Genomic DNA, 24,369 nt, shown 5'->3' on the forward strand with positions numbered 1-24,369 from the left:
GGAAACCATAAGGCACATTAATACAGGAAAATTCTTATTTCATTAATACAGAAAATAAAAAGTGTGTCATTCATTCATGCTTTTTTACACTCTTGCTTGTAGTATTTTTTGTCATTATGTCAAGAACCACTGACATAAAGACAAACAACCAGTGATCTCAAAGCTCATATAGAACTTTTTTAAAGTACCCCTGAAATTCATGGGACCACAGTTCAAAGGGCCTATTGCAGGTGAATAATGCATAGGGTAAGTCCAACACAACCCAAATGTTCGACATGCTTCCAAAAATCGGACCCCATGCTTGTAAGATAAGATTATTGTAGTACCTACTTCAAAATAAGGATCTTCTTCTTATAGTCGATTTCTGGAAGTAAATCGAACCTTTGGGTTGTATATTTTAGTTCAAAATAAGGATAATTAAACATAAATAAACTTACAGCCTCGTCGGCAAATACGATGGCGAGTCATCCTTCACTTTAATGATATCATTGCACTTGTTGACGGTATCAAAAAGCAGAAACGTATCACCCACTGAGAACAGAGTGGCCAGACACCTGGCTAGAAGCCGGCGTGCTGGAGGCCCGAGAGATTCACGGAGAAGGTTCACCAGTTGAGCTACCAGCTTTTGTTGACAACTCTTAATGTCAGACTGAAAATAATCATTTGGTTAGTTTCATTTGTATGATAGATGTAAATTGCATGTTTAAAAATAAAGATAACATTAATATGTTTTAAACAAAATATAGTCCACAGGAGCCCCAGATTATTTTTAATTCTCCAGTCAACAAGACTTATAAATATTTTTTAAATAGTGCATCTTATTTTTCCAATTAATATTTAAAACATCAACATACATACATACATATGATCACGTCTATATCCCTTGCGGGGTAGACAGAGCCAACAGTCTTGAAAAGACTGAATGGCCACGTTCAGCTATTTGGCTTAATGATAGAACCGAGATTCAAATAGTGACAGGTTGCTAGCCCATCGCCTAAAAGAGGAATCCTAAGTTTATAAGCCTATCCCTTAGTCGCCTTTTACGACATCCATGGGAAAGAGATGGAGTGGTCCTATTCTTTTTTGTAATAGTGCCGGGAACCACACGGCACAAATAAAAACACGGCACAATTAAAACATCAAATAAATTAAAAATATGTTGTTTTGTCAAACTGACTGGAGTTTTATTTGTGGGGGCATATAGCTATAACTATGCTCCTTATAAAATTAAATTACCTTATGAGCAGCGACTAGGACCTTGTCAAGGAACCGAAGCCACTCGAATATAAAATGTGGCTTCTTATCGTCTGGGAGCTGCTGCAATGCAGACTCGTTTAGAGTAAGGGTGTGTGTCACCTCCATTATCTAAAAAAAATTGTAATATAAAAGCTTGATTAGTAAGAAGCATGGGATTCTCATATCTTACTCTTTTATAAAAGCTTTCTTTAGAGCCAGCAATCAGTATCATTAGACCCATATAATATTTTATACAATAATTTTTAAGAGAATTTTATTCATACAATAAACCTCATATTGTGGTTTTATTTTTTAAAGTTAAGTCAATATTTAAGTGTTTCTGTTATAATTTGCATGCAAGTTATACTCAGGTTAATCTAGGTCATGGAGATCAAAATAAGCAAATGATAAAAACCAATAGTACATTAAAAAAGTCCTTTTGTCCAGCTGGATTATGTTTATAACTGCAAAAATACCCATACACAGAAGAGATTAGATTGAATTCCATATCTGGATGTGGTGTTATTAAATAAAATTACAAGAAACTTTATGAACTCCCTTAAGGTTGTTATTTGAATAGGTGTTTTTTATGTTTTCTCCAATCTCCAATTTCTCTCAATAGCGATAAAAATGTTGGTTCACTTGCCATCACAAATATGGTATGGTGCGAATATTGTTTACAGTAGTCCTGAATGGCGTCAGACAAAGATGAATCATGCGATACAGAGCTTTAACCTAGTACATATCTATATGGAGGTCAGTTATTACAATTTAAAGGATAAAAACACATGAATTACTGGCAAAATTAGATTACATACCAACTAATCAAATGTTGTTTCAATAAATTAACCTTGCAACATCACGTCATTAACATAGTAAAGCGAAGAAACGTCGACTAATTTTTTACACTTTGTTTTTCTTCACAGGATTTTTCGTTTTAAAAGCAGTAAGAAATTTAATTTTTACGTAAACCAAATTAAGCTAGAAAAATCCGAACTCTCACATACAGTCAACTTTCGCTTCACAGATATTGTTTCGCTTGGATTGATTGAAAACTTGTATGTAGATTAAAATGTCAAAGTCATTTTCAATTGTATTAACATTGACAACAATCACACCTTAGAAAACCCATTTGGAGAACCAAGAACCACACTACAAATCCACCTCCATACTAATAATAAAGAAACTCTTTATTGTAAATGTTTTGTTTACAATAAAGAGAAAAGTTTTGAATAACATTTAAAAGATATGTTTCCTTTTATTTTATTCTCCAATAAAATGATTTCTTTCTTTATTTCTTACTTTTCATTTTTTTGTCTGGTACTTAAGAAAATTAAGAGTGTGTTACTCTCTGTCCGAGTCCCATAGGCATAATCTTTTTTTTTTTTGCTATTTTCAGCGCATTAATCAGATTTAAGGATTCTGAAAGATATACTCCTTACAGTAATACTAAGACTCTGGAGCAAGCTTAAAGATTGTTCTCAAAAATTAGTAACTGTGACTCAAAAACATTTTAAATTTTTATGTCGTTTATGTTATGGTTTTAACTGTCAATGTTAAAATGTCAAGTGTGGTAAATTAAGTAACTACATATATCTACTTACTTTGCAAAAAGCGAAATCCCCTAGAAAAAGCCAAAAAAATATATTTTATTTTACCTACGTTTGAAAAAAATCGCTGTGATTAATCCTGTTTGACTACGTTTTATTAGTGAATTTAATAATTGCTTTGCACCAAACCAACAGATCGAATACCTAATAAATTTTTTTGTAAGTCATACAATGATTTTGTTCTTTCATGCAAGCTACTACAATCTTGATCTAAGACTACAGTAAGCGTATGTGTATAGTAAGTTTATCAAGAAAATATTTCAATTTATCCAAAAATTACGATACTTCAATGAATACTATGAGTGCACAACAGAGCCCGGCGAATATGCAGGCCGCCGTGGACAGGGAGAAGATTTACACGTGGATCGTGGAGCTGTGCAATCCAGAGACTCGAGAGAACGCGCTTTTGGAGTTGAGCAAGAAGCGTGAAGTGGTACCCGATTTAGCGCCCATGCTCTGGCATAGTTTTGGTACTATTGCTGCTCTTTTGCAAGAAATTACCAACATCTATGTAGCTATGATACCGCCGACCCTGACGGCACACCAAAGCAACCGAGTATGTAATGCGCTGGCATTAATGCAATGTGTGGCGTCTCATCCTGAAACAAGATCTGCATTCCTCCAAGCACATGTCCCTTTGTTCCTGTATCCCTTTCTCCATACTGTATCCAAAACACGCCCATTTGAATATTTGAGATTAACAAGCCTTGGAGTCATTGGTGCTCTAGTTAAAACAGATGAGCAAGAGGTAATAACATTTTTGTTGACTACAGAAATTATTCCACTATGCCTACGCATCATGGAGAACGGATCTGAGTTGTCCAAAACTGTAGCTACATTCATTCTGCAGAAGATATTGTTGGACGACAGCGGTCTGTGTTATATTTGTCAGACTTATGACAGGTTTTCGCATGTTGCTATGATTCTTGGTAAAATGGTGTTATCTCTTGCTAAAGATCCATCTGCTCGTCTCTTAAAACACGTAGTAAGGTGCTATCTTCGGCTGTCTGACAATCCAAGAGCTCGAGAGGCACTGCGGCAATGTCTCCCGGACCAATTGAGAGATGCCACCTTCACAGCGTGTCTCCAAGAGGACAACTCGACTAAGCACTGGCTTGCCCAGCTTATAAAGAATTTAGAAGCTCAACCACCACCAGCCAGCCCTGCTCAGCCAAATATGTGAGGTTTAATTCTGTGGAGGCCCACTGCAGACAATTTACAAGAAGTAGTGCAAAATTTTTCACTTTGACGAAACTTTACTTATAGAAATTGTTTTTGTAACTACTTTTGTGTATGATATTAGGATAATGGAACTACATACAATTTGACATATTATTGCAGCTGTTTATAAGTTAAAAGGTTAAGAAATTAAATAATGAATTTGTATACTAACAATAATCCTTATAAAAATTTATATAGAAAAAATATTTTATATAAATAGGCTTAATCTGTACATGCTGATACCATGAACTTATTCAAGCTAATACATATTTTACAATAAACTTGTGGTATATAATCATATAAAAATATACAGCTTAAAAAATCAAATAAACAGATTGTAATCAACTCTTATTTTATAACATTGTTATTCTACACAAACAGTAAATAATTACCAAAATATTGTTGTAAAAATGTATGTATGTACTTGCTACTAGCGACCCGCCCCGGCTTCGCACGGGTGCAAAATTATAAATGTTATACATAAAAACCTTCCTCTTGAATCATTCTACCTGTTACACCCCATCAAAATCCGTTGCGTAATTTTAAAGATTTAAGCATACAGACAAACAGACTAAAATAGTGACTTTGTTTTATACTATGTAGTGATTATGAGAAAGGATTTTGTGAAATTTTGTAAGGATTATTGTAGTTTTCAAAGTAATATATTATAGTTTGAGTGTTATATTCAAATGAAAATGATTGTTGAGTTCATCATTAAAAAATGCATCAAGTTATGCCATGTGTAACTGAAGTAGATATTTATGTTCTAGTGGATATGAGGGTAATGTCAAGAACTTCTACTTGTTCCGCTGGTCTTCACTGCATTTTATTTATAAAATTTAGTGAAAATTTTCTGGATTCATGGTCAAAGGCATACCCCAGACTCTTCAGAGTGGTGAGGATAAAACGGGACTAAAGCCAGGAGGAAAAGAGTGACACTTCTGTGGAAGGCAACATTATACTAGAGAAAAAGCACCAGCTATTCCATTAAAAAAATCTGGGGCAAGGATCAACCTGTTCCAGAGTAGGGATGGACCTCACCTGTTATTATACCCAGTTATAAGCCTTTTTAATGTTAGTAATTTCCCACAGCTAAGATATCTATCTATATTTGTTTTTTTAGTTTCTTTTAGAAAGTGGGCCTTTATTAACCACTACAAAATTTATTATCTCTCTATAAAGTGTTGCATATTTTTTAGTATTGACATAGTATAAATTTATTGAACTTACACATGCCTTTGATATTTTTAATTGGTTTCGTATTATATGCATTGTATTATTTTTATTTTAGTAACAGAACAAGATTAAAAGCACTAATTTTGTATGCCAATGTAGTGGACTGATATGAGAATAAACTTTTTATTATTTGTAGATTAATTGTTTGTTATATTTTACCCAAGATTTATGATCTTATTACCACAACATTCTACTATTGAGGTTCAGTGGACAATTCATAAACATTCACAGGATTTGTCTTCTCTCTTTTTCTGAGATAAGAATATAAGATACCAGTGGCCCGCTATGACTTCGCCATTGTACAAACATGGCCTGTAACACTCGCCGACAATGTTTTCATGATCGGTTCCGTATTTCTGAAAATTAATCCTTAGGCTCGTTTCACAGTGAGGCCGTCGAGATGCGCTTAGACGAGGCGAGGCGCCTATACATGACAATAGCTCGTTTTAGAAAAGTAAGAAAGCAGATCTCTCAGGCCCCAGCTTGGTGGCGAAGGGTGCAACTAGGAGTACGCTTAGATAAGAGGAAAAAGCCCCGTCCTGTCACGCAAACGGTCGTGAAACGTGCGATGTTAGCCAGCGCAGCCAAAACACCGTACTTTGAAAGGAACCGCGATAAGTACTCGTGTCGGCCCGCTCCACCGGTAAAGCGCGCGTGCGTTTATTCTGAAACCAGCCTTACAAAGTTACAAACTTTACTTCTCTATAATATTAGTAATATATAGATGTGTTGTTTTGAATTTTACAAATAGCCTTCGGGGGTCGATTCCTAATTTGGTTCTTGTTCTCGAAACCTCATGACACCGCCGAGCGTGCATACATACATACATAAAAAGCATGTAGAACCAAGATTCTTGATCTATACCTACGCCATAATTTTATGGCCCTAACTTCAGAAGCTCTACATTTAAGTCGTAAGTAGGTGTGGCTTGACCATTTTGTTTCACATACCTAAACGCATACCTTAACGAATGCTTGTGAAATCATTGTGACGGTAGCCAGCAAAACGAATTTTGCTCTACATGCTATCTGACTTTTTTTCATATAATTTGATTATAACTAGTAACGTGTAGATCTGATAATTTTTTTTACAGGTTATGCTACGTAGACTAGTATGTTATTGAAGAATCGAATAAGATACCAAATTCCAGATATGGACGGTGGCCCCGCTCTTTTTAAGAGAGATAAGGATGTAAGCAGGACTAACTACCGTCGGATCAGTTGATTACCAATAATTTAACGGTTTTTTTATTAACTTGGGAATCTTCATTCAGGCAATGGGCTAGCACCCTGTCACTATTTCATTTTCGATTACATCATTACGCCATACAGCTGATTGTGGCCTCTCAGTCTTTGGCAAACTGTTGGCTCTGTCTACCCCGTATAGAATAAAGACGTGAGATACCTATGTAAGTATGAATATTGTTATTTTAGGAGATTATTCCAGCTAGTGTACCAGAAGACCTCGATCTCATAACCCAGAGCCCAGACAGTTTCACTTATTACAGGATGCAAAATTTAGACGTAAATCTTATGTGTATTATTAAATGAGTTCTGATTCAGAAGCATGATTGTAAAAGATCAAAATTCATATTTTCACTCTTTCGTGCTTAACGATAGAAATAGTACCTATTTAGTGTTTACGTGTGTCACATAAAGTACCATATGGTGTCGGATGAAAGTACTGTACCAACGTAGACGGCTCTACAAAGTTATCTGGATTTATAGGCCTGCTACCCCTGTTAAGAAACTTAATATTACAAATCATAAAAGTGGTCATAGGTATCTACGTGTAGAAGTTTTGGATTTAATGAATTATTAAAAAAGATATTGCTAAAAATATTTATGTTTAGAAATCAGGTCCCCGAACAGGATATTGTGATAACGCCCATCGTTTGCAAGATCTATATGACACAAAAGACCCATGTATATCTGTTTTTCTCCGTTGAGGTTCCTTAGAAATTGAATGGTATTCATTAAAAGACTGATGTTGCCCAGGAAAGCTATGTTGGGGTTTGTAGAAATACTTTCTTGGTTCTTTCATGTTGTGATATGACTCTTTGAAAGCTAAAGTAGGCTCCCGGAAAGTTGTCTTTGATTGTTTAAAGGAAGAAGCAGGCGCGTTATCGTCATATTTAACAAAGGGTGTTGTACCAAAACTTGCGGTCTCAACACATTGTGTGCATGCTTTATCCAATAGTGAGCAAGTGTGCAGTTGTTCGGTCTGTATCAACTTCGGCGTCCCTTTCAGCCTGACTCGTTTCAAAGAGCATTTGCACGAAGTCACGCCGGATCCACCACATTTGTTAGGACCTCGTTTCCTAACCGCTGTAATACAATTATTGTCACATCGCAGAGATCCACTTACTTCTGTATTGACTCCAATTTCAACGTAATCCTTCTTCAATATAGTCTCTTTTGATCGAAATTTGTTAATGACAGTTTTACTAGATCCATTTGGTACGATCTTATTGGTTTTTTCTTTTTTTATAACCACGGAACGTGTGGGTTTTCCTATGTTCCTGTTGCGGCTGTTTGCAGTTGAAGACTTCTTGCTAGGTAACTTGGATTGATGGACTTGACTACTTGGTATTTTTGAAGTAGACTTTACTACGGGATCTACGATTTCCTCGCAAAGTTTTTGAGCTATAGCCGACATTTAGATATAGACTGCTGGATTCGTTAATGAAATTCCAGAGCATGTTATCGGAACAGTTACTATTTTTAAAACACATTTCAGTTTAGAAAGACTTCATGTACTAAGTATAAAGGTGTCATTTTATAATATAATGCAGGTAGCTACCAAAAGGAAAAACCATTATTGTTGATAAATTAAGTAGTATATAGCAGTTCTACTTACTACATTGTAAATTTTCAGACTTATGAACTCGACATTTGCACGATTTGACCCTAGAATTTGACTTATGTAACGAAGAAGACGTAACATAAACCAAAGAGCTAACTTCAATATAGGTAGATAACTACTTAGCTACTTTATTTATTTATTTATTTAAACTTTATTGCACAAAAACAAAAAATGTACAAAAGGCGGACTTAATGCCGCTTGGCATTCTCTACCAGTCAACCAGTTGACCAAACAGAAAAAACTTTAAGTTGGTGGTGCGATAAAGTGCACATGCATACTGACAAAATACATACATTACAAAAAGAAAATGCGTAAATACATACAAGATATATATACATAATATACACTATAAATACATATTATTATACATACATAAAATATATAATTAGGATATATAATTAGGATGACCCATCATTAATCTGCCGAAGAAAGAACCCCTTCACAGCATGTTTGAACGCAGAGCGACTAGGAGCTCTCCTAATCATTTCAGGAAGAGCATTCCAGAGCCTTACAGCCTGAACCTGGAAAGATTTCTCCAAAAAAGTAGACCGGAATAGAGGAGTACGCAGAGTCAGGTTGAGTACTTTAATAGAGAAGGATGACTATGACTGGTTGATGATTGCTTAATGTGAGTAACGTCAGCAAAGGTTTATTACCAGAGCATTGATGCCTCTGTGTCATGCTTGTAGGTTAGGTACCTATAGGTTAGTAGGTACCTACACCTATGTTATTTATTACAATCAAGGATGCTTGAGCTTTGAGAAGGGCTGTGTTTCTCTGCGTGATGGTAAATCACCGGATAAGATTGTAGCGGGAGCGATGATTCGGCTCGGGTCGCCACCAAAGGGAAGATCTTCCGCCAGGCTAGGTGTTATGCCTGGGGAACCGCGGCTCCTGGTGATGTTGCAACGACGCAACAATCCATGAAATCTTTGAAATCGCGATTTAGATTCTTCGCTGCTATTGCCTGAGCGCGTCAATTTCTTCACGATTTTGAAATTTTACAGTAATTTTGTTTGATTGGATGTTGTGACGAGTTGCGTAGAGATGTCGCCACAAGATTTTATATTTAACGTGATCGGGGAACCGTGATTGATTCGAGGATCGTATCGTGCACAAACTAAATAGAGATACTATGTATCGTGAGCTCAATAAGAAGAAGTTATTCTTAATAAGTACTTGTTTTTAAAAGTAGTCAATTGATTGTAAATCAGTTCTCGTGCCCTAACTTATTAAAAATATTCATGTCATCATGTCATGCTAGCCAGGGCTTGAATTACCTACCTTTAAAAAGTTGATATCATTATTATTGTCAAGTTTACCGTTATACTCATACAACGTTATCAGTAAAGTTAACGATAAGAAGTATCGTTAAGACTGTTCAACGTTAATTAAATGGAACACAATGGACACGGAAAGGCAACAACGCTTTCGTGTAGATATTATAACATTTATTGATAACGTTATTTATAAGGTGAATTGGTATCGTTATTCATAACGTTAATTAGTGGCCTTATTAGGCTATTTGACTGTATTAAAAATATACATTTCTTTTATGTCATCAGTCTTAATATTATTTTTTTGGAGCGATTTGTAATAACGCGAGAAAAAATATTGCATTATTTTAACAAAATCCGTCTCAGAAAATTAGGTTTTTTATGCAGCAGTCACGTGACTAAAAACGAACGTGATTGGCTATTTCTATTATGACGTCAATTATCCATAAACAGACTGTGGATCGTATCGTTCCTTAGTGTTCGCTATTATTTTTCAAGATTTTATAAGTGTTTGAACGCTCAGGATTACTCAGATAACATAGGTATTTAATAATGGAAACCAATTCCGCGAAAGCTGACAGTCGAAACCTACCAAAAGTAATAATATAATAATATAATAAATATCTTTATTTCTGTACCAACTTAGATCAAACATATTTGTGACCGAGATCTCCTTTTAAGTAAGGAATTACCTGTGTTAGGAGATCCCGCTCTTCAATAACAACAAGTATTTAAGTTTACGTAGTACATCATTAAAGTATTAACTGAGTCTAAATGTTAATTTTGTTTAATACAATTTTACTAAGTAACTGTTTTATGTAAGTGTAGGTATAAATGTGTGTATTTTTTTTTTTTTTTTTTTTTTTTTTTACGTTATTATTTATAAGTTTAATTGTTCACACAGGGTTTCAATTTCGTCGTAGTTTAGAGATTTCAAATGTGTAGCCAAAATTATTTTAGCATTATGTTTAATGTGGGGGTAAAAATTTATTTTTCTATTTAATCTATTATATAGAAGTGCCGATTGTCGAGTGTATTGACGTCTTGCAAAAAGGGTCTTAACAATAGGCAGTGGGACAACGCCATGGTTTCGTGCGTAACAAATCTGGTTGAAATAGAACAGTACCATGGAATTTGAGGACTGTATTCAAAATATATAGTCCACGAACCGTGAGTAGATCACACAGGCTATATAGACAAGAAGTGGAAAAGGTGTATGGCTTAAAGCACATAACTTTTAATAAGGCTCTTTGGGACCTTTCGACCTCCAACATTTTCGTTTTAGTAGCTCCACCCCATACCGGAATACAGTAAACTATGATGGATTGCACAAGTGATAAATAAATTTGTTTCAATAATTTCTTATTAGCGACATGTCTTAAAGATTTAAAAATCCATATCATTTTGCGAATTCTGCTTATGACGAGGTCCAGATGGTCATGCCAAGTAAGTCGCTGGTCAATAAGTACACCTAAGTATTTGACTTTATCTATTTTATTGATAGTTTCGCAGTCACAATCTATTTTTGCAGAGCCACATGTATGTAATTTTATTTCAAAATTAACTGGCTGAGAACTTCTATAGTTAGAGAAAGTGACATAATTAGTTTTGGTAGTATTCAAAGTTAATAAATTACATTTCAGCCAATCGGCTACCTTAGTAAGACCCTCTTCAGTACTTTTGCGGACATCGTCCCATGTATCCCCCGAAAACACTATTGCTGTGTTGTCAGCGTAACAGAAAACTTTACCATTTGAAATTTTTAAGTTACAAAGAGAGTTTATATAGATAAGGAAAAGTGTGGGGCCCAGAACACTGCCTTGGGGAACGCCAAATGTAACAGAAGATTCTTCACTGATATAATTACCTACTTTTACGCTTTGTGTACGATTGCTGAGAAAATCGTTGAATAAAGACAAAGGGAGGCCTCTTACACCAATAGCTTCCATCCTCTGCATAAGAATGGGTATGGAGACAGTATCAAAGGCTTTCTTTAGATCTATGAAAGCAGTTACGCACTTTTTACCTTGATCGACTGTCTGAACGATAAGTGACGACAAGTCCAAGACAGCATCTTCAGTAGAGATACTGGGCCTGAAACCGTATTGCGATGTAGAAATGAGTTTAAATTTTTCTAGATACTGCTGAAGTCTTACATTAATTAGCTTTTCCAGTATCTTGGCGAAAGGTGACGGAACGGAGATGGGTCTGAAATTATTCATGTCTTTTTTATCACCACTCTTATGCACAGGGGTAACCACAGCACGTTTAAGAGCTTTTGGAAAGACGGCTTGCTCAAAACATAGATTAGCTAGTCGTGTCAAAACAGGAACAATTATTTCGTGGGCAAGTTTTAAGAAGCGGGTAGGGATATTATCCCATCCAGGAGCACAATCAGTTCTGAGACTCATTAAAACAGAATAAACCTCAAGACCGTCAGTTTCGGTTAGAACAAAAGATGATAAATGTGGTGCGTCCTCATAAATGTTATCGGAAGTGTTTTGTTTTTTATTTAGAATATCCTCGGCTAGATTCTTTCCCACATTAGCAAAGAACTCATTGACAGAATTAACTGCTTGTTGAGGATTTGCGTATGTATCAAGTAAATCTAAGTTTTGAATTTTATTATTATTACGATAAGAGATGTTATTAATAGCTTTCCATAACGTTTTTGGGTTTTTACTACTTTTATTTAGTAAATTTCTTTCATACTTTCTCTTTAACTTCTTAATTAAATTATTACAAAAATTTCTATACCTTCTGTAGGTTATTTTTAAAGTTTCATTTAACGGATCCGCGCGTAGTTTCTTTTGCATAGCATTCCTATTTCGTATACAACGTACAATGCCAGGAGTAATCCATGGCTTTAGTATGTGATCTTTAGATGGTAAATATTTAGTAGTGGTGTGATTCAATAGACATAGGTTAACTTTTTGAATCATAGAATTGACCAGAATGCAAGGATTGTCATAGCTAATTATATTCATAAAGTCACTGTCTCTCAAACTTATTAATGCTTTTTCATAGTCTATTATCTTTTTATTTCGACATAGGTTATAGGTACAAGTGTCTTTAGACATTTTGAGTAATATAAGACGATGGTCTGTGATACTTGAATCAAATACAGTAACATGAGCAGTGGTTTTACTACTGTCTAGTTTGAGGATAAAATGATCCAGGCAAGAGGACTCTCTAGTGGGAAAATAGTGACCAGGAAAAAGTCCATGAGAAACCACCATGTCCAGATATAGACATCTGTTTTTAATTTCATATTCTTTTTCATCGGGTCTACGAAGTAAGTTGATATTGATATCACCGGTTATAATAATGTTTTTACAAGAATTTAATTTAATAAGGTGGGAACTTAAGGAATTTATAAAGGGTTCAACATTGCGGTTTGATGGGGAGCGGTATATTCCCAAGATAGTTATGTTAGATGATAGTAAGGTTATTTGCAAACACGAAGCATGAGTTAATTTTATTTCCGTGACATTCATTTTATGTCCAGCTTTTATAAAAGCTGTGACTCCATCGCACTGATTAATGTGATGTGAAGTACAAAAAGAGGAGTAATTACGTATTTGAGGCATAGGTTTCTTAGGGTCTAATCTACACTCCGTTAAAACAAGTACATCGATATCGTGTTTAAAATTACTTATATTTACTTGTAGATCGTCGATGTTTTTATATATACTTCGAATGTTTTGAGTGATGACAGTGAAGTCTGATTTGTTAAGAGAATTCGGTTTCATAATAAAATCTTCAATAGATGTTAAAGTCGATTGAGCAGTATGAAAGTTATCAATTTCTTGCATAATTGTCGTTTTAGAGCTATCCATAAAATAGGTATCTAAAAGAAATGTGTGTGAAATTTAGAAAAGTGATGCATGTTAATAATGAATTTTTATTATAATAATATTTTTTTTACGCAATCAAAAATAGTATATGGGACGAATATTGCATTGTATTTTACAATTGGTAGTAGAAGAATATTTTTATAGATTTGTGTGTGTTTTTTTGTATATTTGACAATTTGTGTTTTGTGTGTAGTATTAATATTATGAACAGTTACAGAGTACATGATAAAAATTGAAAAGATAAAAACGTATAGCATAGGCAGATATCTTAACAAATTAGAAATGGGAAAGTAGATAAAAGGGCGTAGAGATAGTCACGACTCCAGACCTAATTTTTGAATTTGAGCTTCAGACTTAATTAAGATAATAGGCGAAGTATCATCTTTCCTCAAATAGATCTTGCCATAAGCTGTCCAACAATATTTGAACCTTCTAGATTTGACCAATTCACGCGCTAGAAAATATAATCTTGAGCCTTTGGGTGTAAGGTGCTCTGTTACAAATATGGGGGTGTCCTCCTTAGTATGTAGTCCCAGATGCTTTGCAGTGAGCTTGTTCTTTTGCTGTACATTAAAAGATTTACAGTGTCTCATAAAATCGGCTTTCAAAAATGTTGAGGATGTTTCCACCACGATGGGGGATTTATTTTCTCCTTCCCTGCGACTTTTTACTCTATAAATGTCAACTATGTCCTTTTTATCCATAGTGCAATTTATGTTTGTGGAGAGGGTAATTACCATCCCCACCAAAACATCCTTTGTCTCGCCGGCCTGTTTCGGCACATTCCTTATTTCAATATTTGTCTTGCGACTGAGCATCTGACTTTCCTCAAGCTTGTTCTCCAACATCGTTATGTATTCTCGGTCCTTTTTAGCATCAACTTCTAGTTGTTGGACTTTATTCAAAACAGCTTCATTCTGAGCCGATAAAAAAGTAACAGAACTTTCAATTTTAGTGTTGGTCAGGTGTACCTCATTAATCATATTACTCATCTTCTTTATTTCGCGTTGCTGTTCAATTAAGAGTGAGGAAAGACGGGTTAGCTCATCCTTAATATCTAGTGATGGTCCAGCAATATTATCTTCCGCACGTCTCCTTTTACTGCGAGTAAATATAAATTGCGGTGACGTCTTATCTTTGCACAATTGGCTAATGTCGGAGTCTGATAAAGATTTATCCATATCCGCCATCCTAGTTGAATTCACCTTTAAGTGTATGTTGTTATGGTTGTTCGAATCACAGTTATAACTATCCGAACTCAGACTATTCCGTAGCAATATATATTATTTGGCAGAGGCAGTCAAATCGTAGCGTATTTGTTTATTGTGACAATAAGAAATGTATACAAACTACATATAATGCTCCTCGCAGCGGACCGTGGCAAGTAGCAGTGACAATGTAACTCGTAGATCGACTAGGTGGGGGCCACAACTCGTAGCACACGGCGGGGCGGTGGCGTAGCGATTCGTAGAATCCTCGTAGCACATACAATGAATTGCGTTAGCGCCGACGATGCCACACGAGTTCACACGAAGCCAGTAGTGAGAAAGAGACAAAAATATCAACTGACTGTTTTCGCAGGGTGAAGTAAGTCCCCGCGCTCGCTACTCCGCGTCGTAGCCGGATCGGTATAATGGAATATTTTATTTTTATCTAGTATTCGCTCACAGAATTGTCACACTTAAATCAAAGCACTTATTACAGTAAATTGTTTACACTTTTGAAAATAGTAATAGAATTTTTGAGAGAAATTACTGCGACACGTCCGCTTACAAACAGTTCAAAGGACGAAGAGGATGGCGGAGGAGGACGAAAAGTGGACGCAATAATGGTTGGCGTCTTCTTCAAAGACAATCCAGATTTCTATGCTGCCGAACTGAGGAATGTGAAAACATTAATGTAAGTATATCTTGGTAACCACTTCACCACATCTTAGATCATGATCTGAAACCACTTCTTGCAAATATTCAAATCCATCGGCGTAGAAAAAAACAGTTTCGTAGGAGATTTTATTGTTGTATTAGTGCATTGAGGCACTGCACAACATTTATAGGAACTCATTTTAATAATTTTCACACATATGACGTGGCACAAGTTAAATAAAACAAGAGAAAATCAAAACTTTTCAAAACACCAACAAGCTTTGTATGATATTTACACGAAATTTACGTCACTGCATGCCATGGCCGCCATATTGCTAAAAGTCGCGTTTTGGCGGCATATTTGAATATTTCATTTTCTTTTTCGATTTTTTAATAAAATAGCTGTAATAAAGGCAGAAAAGTATTTTTGTAGGGCTCCTTATAAACAAATAAAATACCCTAAGAAAGTTTTTAGAACTTTGTCAAATAGCCTATTCAATTCAATGTCGTTATAATTATGACGTTATAAGATTATATCACCAATATCACGCCTATGACTTTATAAGTCATATTTTTTTGTTAATATCGTTTTATAATGTTACTTTTAGTGTTAATTTGGTAACGTTACAAGTCCTAATGCTAGGTGTTAATTGTCAAAGTCATTTAAGAACTCACATGTCAAAAAAGTTTAAGTTCTTTTGTGACTCTTTTTTTCTGAACAGTGTATTTATTAAATTTTTAATGTTTTAATGAGAATTCCTTTCCTCCACTATATTATAAATCAAAAACAATTATGTGGGTATTTGGGTACGGGTCTTTAATTTGGAAGGTCGATTTCGCTTATGAAAGAAAAGTTGTAGGTTACATCAAAGGTTATCTCAGAAGATTTTATCAACACAGCGTTGATCACAGAGGAATTCCTGAAAAAGTATGTACCTACGTATATTGCAGTCTCTATATTTGTTGACCAAAATCTTGAGGCCGCTGAACCCTCTTCACAACAGCTGAACATCCAGTGCTTCAATTTCTTTGCTATTCAGAGAATATATGTAAGTTATATTCTCATTCAATCACATTTCTGTGAATTTTAGAATTGATAGACATAATAGAGAAATTATTACATGATAGATTTCATACTTTTTACTTGGAATTTAATTTGTTTAAGTTTTAAAGCATAAAATTATTATTTTTGTTAATGTAGCAAACACATGTTTTTTTATTAAAATATATATATTTTTTTAAAATTACAGCCAGGCAGAGTTGTGACTCTTATACCAAGTATAGATCCAAACAGCAAAGTATGGGGAGTGGCGTACAAAATAAGGGATCAGGACATTGAGCAAGTAACAAAGCATTTGGACTTCCGAGAGAAGAATGGGTATTCAAAGGAAACTGTGACATTCCACCCTAGAGATGAGAATGATGAGCCTTTTCAGTTAACTCTCTATGTTGCTACTGAGGAAAATGAATCTTATGCAGGTACTATTAATGAAACTTTTCCCATAAATATTAAAATTAATTACATTACATATCAGATTCAGGTTCATTCACTAATATAAGACATTCATTAAATCTTCTATCCAAATAAGATTGAGAAAATATATTTTTAAGTTGTCAGCTCTGTTGGCCTTTAGTCCCCTCTTATGACATCCAAAAAGAAGAAAAGCTATGTAGCTTTTCTCTGTTTCTACTGTTTATACTCATCTGATTACAGCTGATTTATAGCCACTATACATTAAAATTTATACTTAATTACTTATGTGTTTGCTATTTTTAAAAGATGTCTGATAAAGAATGCTATTAGCGCTAGTTTAAATTTAATAAATCTGTATTTAAAAAATTCCAGGTCCAGCATCAATTGAAAACATAGCCAAACAGGTCATATCCAGCGTCGGTCCCAGTGGCACCAACAAGGAGTATGTGTACAACTTAGCCGAAGCCATGCGTGAGATTGCTCCTCAAGTCGATGATGATCATTTGTACTCTTTAGAAGCTGCTGTAAAGAAATTAGACCCAGATTTGACAAATTAACCACTACAGAGTGGTAAAAGTTAGTTAATTGATGACCAAGAATAATATAAACTTATAATATGATTTCATCTGCCCCGTCCAATTCATCGACTACTGCCACTCTGTCAAGAGTCTTTCGATGAAGAAGATCATAAGATTTTATAAAACCGCATTACTAAAATAGTTGTGATCTAGATTTTGTCTTGCTAAACAAAGGGTTTTATTATATTTTGGTTATAAATTCTTGGACAAAGTTTAGATGAATATTAGCTTTAAAAAAATTATTTATGTACCATTTAGTAAAATATTAATAACATTGTTATTTTCTTGCATTATAAAGTTATTTATTATTGAAAATCCAGCATTACTGAACCTTAGTTACACATATGATTACTTAATTTACTATTATAGAATCGCATTTTGTCATAATATGCTATTAATTTATTAGTATTTCCAGTAAAACATAACATATCATTTAAAATAATATATTTTCCTTGTTTTTCCCAATGGATAAATTAACCATTAGAAATATTCCTGATAGCTCTGAATAGCTCATTATGTGTTTTAATTTAGATATAAACATTTTCTTACTTTAAATGTTTCCTTTTTGAGTGACTGACAGACCACTCACAACCTAAACCCACTGGGTCTAGAAATGTGAAATTTGGCATGAAGGTTCATCGTGATGTAGGTGCTCCTAGAGAAAATTTCCCGCGGGAAAAGGAACTATCGGGATTTTTAGTTTAACGCGGGCGGCGAGTATTGATATGTAATAACTTAGTATGCCTTTACTTTAGACAAATAGTTTAAAGCCGAAATAGAAAGCCGTTTTTAAAATAATCTCGTGTTACTTTGAATATGTATGTATTTTTGGTTCATTATTTCACTCAATATTTCAAGTAGTAAGTTAAGGACTCTTTGATTGTCATTGAAGAATTATTTATTAGGGCTGATGTGTAGCTGTTTTGGCCTTCGGAGAATTCGTATCCTACTTTTTAATCAGTAATTATTTATTATTTACGCTTTTAAGTGTATGATGAGATTGGGCAGAATATAGTCCATTTGTTAAGGTACTGAAAGTATTTTGATACGTGTTATAAAAAATATACACTTAAAATAGCAAAAGGAATTCATTAGTTAACCATTCATTACATAACCTTAGGCCATTTTCGAAATCAAAATTCGGAGCTAGTTTATAGGACATCTGTTGTTTCATTTTGCTTTTTGTCTCAATGCCTGTGAGATTCATTTAAAAAAATATTTTTCAACGAAAAGATTAAATTTATTTTAGTATTTATCTAAAGAAATCGACATTAGATATACTTTGTTGTTTGGTTTAACTTTTTTTTGTCCGCCAAATGCCCTAAGAGTCTAGAGGTGCAACAATATAAGTTATCACATAATCAACTGTGATAAACTGTAATCTAATGTAATGTTTCTGTGTAAGTTAGTACAATGAACATATGTGAATTATTCTTAGCTTTTGATACTAAAGGAGGCTTGCACGTTTTTATTAAATATCCTCCATATAGACACAAATTTTAATACCAGTTCGCTTAATAAGAAGAATTTGCTTAGAAAATGCTATAATTGTGAATATAGTTTTCAAAATTGCTATTAGAAAGCGCAGATCACGTCTCCTTCGAATAGAACACAAGGTTTACGTACGTAAAACGACTGCCTAAATCTTGTATGAAAAATTCAGTGTTACTTCCAATGTTCAAGGTTACTTGAAGAATGTGTGCAATAGTAGATAATAATATTCTGATTATGTGTGTATTGTTATGTAAATCTTAACTCAAAATGTGATATTTACGCCTAGTGGGAAGCCTTTTGTGTTAACTTATATTTGTAACTGATGCGTAGGTAATATTTAAGATGTTCATTTTATTTATTATTCAAATAAAGAAAATTTTCAAAACGTTCTTTAATAACAAAATACTTTTATTTCAAGGTCAAAACATCACTTAACAAAACGAAATATTGGTAGAAAAATATGAATACTATTATTCAAGTTAAAATAACATTAAATTGATAAAAATATTTTAAAAAGAAACTTTACAAAGAAAAATAAAGCTAGTTGAGTTATCGAAAGTAGTAAAAGTTTGATTATACTTAATTATGTAAAAATTATAACATTTATTTCAGAAAGAATATCTATACAAACTTCATTTATAAAAACATTCTGCAATTGAATATCTTAAAACTATTTTATAATGACAATTCCAGCATTAACAAATATATCATGTCATTATCCCTTACGGGGTAGACAGAGCCGACAGTCTTTAAAACCCTGAAAGGCTTAATGGCAATAATAGTGTTATTATGTTATGGTATTCTTCATTCGGGATCATTTAATATTTAACAAAAAGTTCTTTCGATGTGAGGTGGCAGATAGGAGTGTCACATGGCACTTACGTTTATCAGCATTTCGATAACCCAACCAAACCTAACTGTACGAAGATAAAAAATTGGAGGAAGTCTGGCCTTAATTATTTTTATACAAAATAAATTATCAAATACTTTTACTCTTTGTAGGCTTAACACGCACTCTGATTGATACTTATTACTTTAAAAAATATATTATTGGCCACAGCGACATAAATCTATATTATCCAGATTTCTGTCTAGAGCGCTGGTAACTTTTTATATAAGTTTACTATTTTGCTACAAATGAAAATGTTATCAAGTAAATTTCAACAAAGTTTCACAAAAACAAACCACTAAAACATGTTAGTTCACTTTTATAGAAAGCAATCCGAGTCCCAGTGAGTGTTAAAACCGAATGTTTATCAAAAGATTATAACTCTGACGTCATCATGTTAATGATTATCTTTGGTAGGTTTGCAGCAATGCAGTACCTATGCAATATCACTTCACTTTATCTAACTAGGCACAAACTTATTTATCCTTCTTGCGCCCCAATAGTTTGTCTAAGAAACTCCTCTTCCTTTTCACTTTCTTAGTTTTCTTTATATTGTTCTCTAAAGTTTCACCTTCAGTTGTTATTTTGTCTATCAATGCTGGAATTGTTAAGTCTGGGTGTTTCTCTGGCGGTGGCTGCTTCTTTTGGGACTCCTTACTTGCTTTTTGATTTGGTTGTAACTCGGGAACACGGTCGTTCTTTTCCGCTAGCTCTGTCACTGAGGAATCTCTTTTACTATTCTCGTCGTCTTCGTCTTTACTTATTGATGTAGAACCATTTTGCACAACAACTACTTCCACTTCTGTTGCTGGTTTAGGCGATGCGGCTTTATTATTAGGCATACCGTTTTCTTTCTTTTCGAAAACATCGTCGTCTTTAATGGTTTTGTCATCATTTTGTGTCTTTTGAATCGCGTCGAGAGTATCTCCAATGCTAGAAGTGGATTTAGGAACTGATCCTACGACTCGAGGTCGTGTCGGAGGTAAAGTCCAATCAACCGGCTTGCGCTGGGGTGAATATCTTTTGACTAATTCCTCAAACAATTTTTGATGATCTATTTTAGTTGGAGAGGCATTGTTGTTCGGTAAGCTCTGGTACTTTGTTCTCAATTCAGGGTCCTGATTCTCTTTCCCTTCATCAATTTCTGGTGGGCCAAAATCTAATACAACTCTTCGCACTGGAGGAGGTGTCGAATAAGGCTCAGCAAATGGGAATTTATATAAATTAGGACTTTCAATCTTGTACCTTATCGGACTTGAGTTGACGGGCATGGAAGCCCTCGTGCCGGATCTGGTGAACGTCTGCTCGCTGGGATCATGGAGGTTAGACGTGAGGAACTCTCTCCTCAGCTTGGACAGCCTCCGAGTCCTCTCCGTCGAGCTGTATCTGTAGTCCACGTCGTCACTCTGGTTCAGTTCCGATGTGAAGTTGTCCGAGTACTTCCGTGGTCGAAAATCGAAGATTCGTTCGTCAGTTTTAGACTCCCTCATGCTGGAGTGTGCTGGGGTGTTTCGTTTGAAGTTTGTGGTTGTCTTGCCGTGGTTGGAGGTGATGATTGGTTCCACGTCGGGGTAGACCGGCGAGAGCGTGGTGGGCGACGGCAGCGGCAGGAACACCGTGTCGTGCTTGTCGAACACCTCGCGCCGCTGACTGAACTGATCCACGCCGATCATTTCGCGCGACTTCACACTAGTTGTGGGCGATTTCGTGGTCATTTCCGTTCGATAACAAACCGCAACACTTTTGTTATTGATACTATTTTCCTGCAAACTGCGTATTTCTATTTCGGTACACACATTATGACTTCACCGGTAACATCGCACTGTACACGTCTGCAAGTTTAAATTGGACAATAAAGGTGGCCGGTCGTCCGTTTAAGGCGGGCGTTTAGCGTTATATGGTGCGTGATCAATAGTGGACGCGATAAGATAGGAGCGCGCGATAGGTAGCTGCTATAGCCTTCCTTTATCTTGTAGATGTTGAACAGTTGAGCAAATAGAAGCGACTGAATGGCGGCGATGATTCTCGCGGACGAAGTGAAAGCGCGTGCGATCGTCGACTCATTATATAATGAATATTAAAACAAACGTCCTAAATACGTTACTGACTTAACTTGCTAATCGACTAACTACCATGTTTTAATAACTTTTATTTATGTTTACATATGGGTTTGTTATTTCAAATAAATGATTGTAGCGGCCTAATGAGCACCTTTAATTTTCCTTAATAACAATAAGCGAGTAATTTACTAATGACTTCGTGTACAATGAGTCCATCATAAGGATAATTGAAACAAATAACTTGTTTACAATGTTCGCAAATTATTTGGTCTTGGTTCATTAGCTAAGTTAGCGTATGAAAATAGATTTCCAATTATCTAAGTAGGTACATAGGTACTTATTTAGTTTTAAAGCAATAACAGAGCAGTAAGTACATACTAAGTATATTAAGAGTTAGACCCGTATATGTGTTACACAAAACATTTTACGTCAATGAATCTATTTCCTCTATTCATCTAACTGACAGTACGCATAACATTGCAAATTGCGATTATTCAATAGATTCTAAACGATACAGTACACAACACTTATTGTTTACGTAATAAAGTTCAAAATGGATGGAAAAATTGCACAAATTAGACACTGAAACGTGGATAGTCCGAGCGGAACTCGCTTGTACCTGAAGCATTGAGTCTTACATGTGCTCATACAAAATGTTCTATGGTTTCTGCATTTAAACTATTTTTGCCGTTATTCTTATTGGGATAGAGCTCACATTAGTTTATTGAAGTAGTTGAACAAACGCTGACCGCAATAGACGTAACTAGTAGCTCTAAAAGGTCACATAAGGCTTGCACACCAGTAATATTTCAGGCAAAAGGATGCATTTATTCCATAAGTATATTGAAAAAGAGACGTTCAAAAAGTTAAAAACCCGCACACAATTTAGTCTAATCGAATGTGCCTACATTAGACTCGATATTGTTAGTTCTTTGTCTACATTTAAGTAGGATTAGATGTGTATAATAATTGTAATAAGTAATAATCATGAACTTGCATTTACACTTTTTATAATTTCAATTCAATTTATTTTTCTTTACAAAAATATTATTAGTATAGCACATAATTGATACAATTAAAATTCTAATAAAGCACCAAGTCCCAGGATAATAAGACACATTAATTAATTCTTTATTTTCTATATAGCTATGTTAGTTATTAATAGTTCATAGACTGGATCACAAACTTTAGAAACTAAGGCAGCATAACCATAAATGATTGATAATACGTTCTATTCCTGTACCATTTCGAATAAGTAAGATGTGGATATGTGTTACAAAAGTTGATTCTTTTTTACTATGGAGTTATGCTGGTTATACAGTCATGTACAAAATATACTCACTTGAAACAGTTAATGTGGTCGTAGTGATAAAAATACGCAATTTGTCTTGGTAGGTGTTTGTGTTTTCTTGAATACTTTTTGACAGTTGTCAGTCCCTGTTAGTATATTTTACACAAAACTACTCAAAACTTTGATTAAATGTATCCAAATACTATAATAATTACAAGCGCAACGAAATAATAATGATCATGAATAGAATACCTGAAATCTAAAAAGAAATAAATCATTTTTAAAAAATAGAATTGAATTTAACTGAAAACTAACTGCATTTTGTTAACTCATCCATAATTGGGTATATTTTCTACTTCGATATGTTAACTTATTAATAGAAAGATCCACCCGAAAATCATTACCTTTCTGATACAATCGGGTAAAATTGCGAAGGCGTCGTGAATCCACAGACGTTATGATCTCATCCATTTGCATACACATTTGGGCAATGGCCGTGACTGTTCCGGAACAAAACTAAGAAAGGTGTATGCAATTAAAGTTATATTCTCTTATCTTGATTAATATAATCTATCTTAGTCACTAATGAAAAATAGAGGTCAAGTTAACAATAAAACACGCAACTTTAAAACCTAAAATTTTATAAATAGAATATACGAGTATTTCGCGTTGGGAATCGAAACTAAAACTTGTGTTAAAATACCAATTACGTTAAGTAGGTCATCATTTAAAAATAGGAGTGCCACAAGGACCGATACTAGGTCCCCCATTATTTGTCATTGTCATAAGTCGATGACCTACGAGCGGCCCCTTGAATTAAGAGAATAAGAAACTATTATTCGAATGAATCAGTGTTTAACATTACGAAGACGAAATCAACATCATTGTTAAATTTTTCATAGGTCATTGACATCAAAATTTTGCTAATATCATGTTCCCGTTATCATTCTAGTGCTTTTCAAAAATTTTACTTCGGCAGTAAGTTAGAAATTTTAAACCGAAGCCAAGAACTCTCAACTTAAGTATACTTTTAATAAATGTGAAAGTTAATTTATTTGTTGTCGTCTAAAGAGTCACACGTTATCTACTAACCCAAATCTTCTAAATTTCGCATATACCTATATAATTAGGAGTCTGGATAAGGACAAAGGGTCCTTCCATCCCGTTAAAAACTGTAGTTCCCGTGGGATTTGCGAAAAACCTGTATTCGTTTGTCGCTAAATTCACGCAGGCAAATCTGCGCGTGAAATCTACGGCAAATACATACGTAGAGGGATCTCTTAAGGCACATGAAATTTCCAAAACACATCAGAGTCCTATATAAGAAGGCTTAGGTACTATTCTACTTAGTGTAGTGCTAATACCAAATATTTACGACGGTTATTAGATCATAGGTATGATCTAATATGGTTGTAGACA

The 24,369-nt window shown here is 34.5% G+C and overlaps 6 protein-coding genes across 6 annotated transcripts in view; 2 read left to right on the forward strand and 4 right to left on the reverse strand.

Moving 5' to 3' along the window:
- The window catches only part of LOC106131613 (HEAT repeat-containing protein 5B), a 31,841-nt gene extending 29,557 nt beyond the window's left edge, over window positions 1-2,284 (reverse strand). Inside the window, exons 1-3 of the mRNA XM_060949866.1 lie at window positions 2,055-2,284; window positions 1,237-1,365; window positions 438-649 (exon numbers count right to left, since the gene is read on the reverse strand). Coding sequence (XP_060805849.1) covers window positions 438-649; window positions 1,237-1,362 — 338 coding nt within the window. The 5' untranslated portion in view covers window positions 1,363-1,365; window positions 2,055-2,284. The remainder of the gene's footprint in view (window positions 1-437; window positions 650-1,236; window positions 1,366-2,054) is intronic.
- Window positions 2,285-2,732: 448 nt separating this feature from the next.
- LOC106131481 (CCR4-NOT transcription complex subunit 9) lies at window positions 2,733-5,133 on the forward strand. The gene has a single exon (XM_013330593.2). It carries the CDS (start codon window positions 3,076-3,078, stop codon window positions 4,027-4,029), a length of 954 nt encoding a protein of 317 aa, XP_013186047.1. The 5' UTR covers window positions 2,733-3,075; the 3' UTR covers window positions 4,030-5,133.
- A 2,018-nt stretch (window positions 5,134-7,151) lies between these two features.
- On the reverse strand, window positions 7,152-8,100 carry LOC106131444 (uncharacterized). The gene has a single exon (XM_013330556.2). It carries the CDS (start codon window positions 7,959-7,961, stop codon window positions 7,152-7,154), a length of 810 nt encoding a protein of 269 aa, XP_013186010.2. The 5' UTR covers window positions 7,962-8,100.
- Window positions 8,101-13,616: 5,516 nt separating this feature from the next.
- Window positions 13,617-14,285, reverse strand: LOC132903002 (uncharacterized). Its single transcript, XM_060950146.1, has 2 exons — window positions 14,040-14,285; window positions 13,617-13,865 (listed from the first exon to the last, which is right to left on the reverse strand). The coding sequence occupies exons 1-2, from the start codon at window positions 14,283-14,285 to the stop codon at window positions 13,617-13,619; spliced, it is 495 nt and encodes a 164-aa protein (XP_060806129.1).
- Window positions 14,286-15,846: 1,561 nt separating this feature from the next.
- Window positions 15,847-19,736, forward strand: LOC106131669 (putative glutathione-specific gamma-glutamylcyclotransferase 2). Its single transcript, XM_013330841.2, has 3 exons — window positions 15,847-16,092; window positions 16,415-16,643; window positions 17,011-19,736. The coding sequence occupies exons 1-3, from the start codon at window positions 15,958-15,960 to the stop codon at window positions 17,193-17,195; spliced, it is 549 nt and encodes a 182-aa protein (XP_013186295.2). The 5' UTR covers window positions 15,847-15,957; the 3' UTR covers window positions 17,196-19,736.
- On the reverse strand, window positions 19,098-21,634 carry LOC106131668 (uncharacterized). The gene has a single exon (XM_013330840.2). It carries the CDS (start codon window positions 21,312-21,314, stop codon window positions 20,076-20,078), a length of 1,239 nt encoding a protein of 412 aa, XP_013186294.2. The 5' UTR covers window positions 21,315-21,634; the 3' UTR covers window positions 19,098-20,075.
- Between the last annotated feature and the right edge of the window lie 2,735 nt (window positions 21,635-24,369).

The sequence above is a fragment of the Amyelois transitella genome, chromosome 20, assembly GCF_032362555.1.
Source record: "Amyelois transitella isolate CPQ chromosome 20, ilAmyTran1.1, whole genome shotgun sequence".
NCBI lineage: Eukaryota > Metazoa > Arthropoda > Insecta > Lepidoptera > Pyralidae > Amyelois > Amyelois transitella.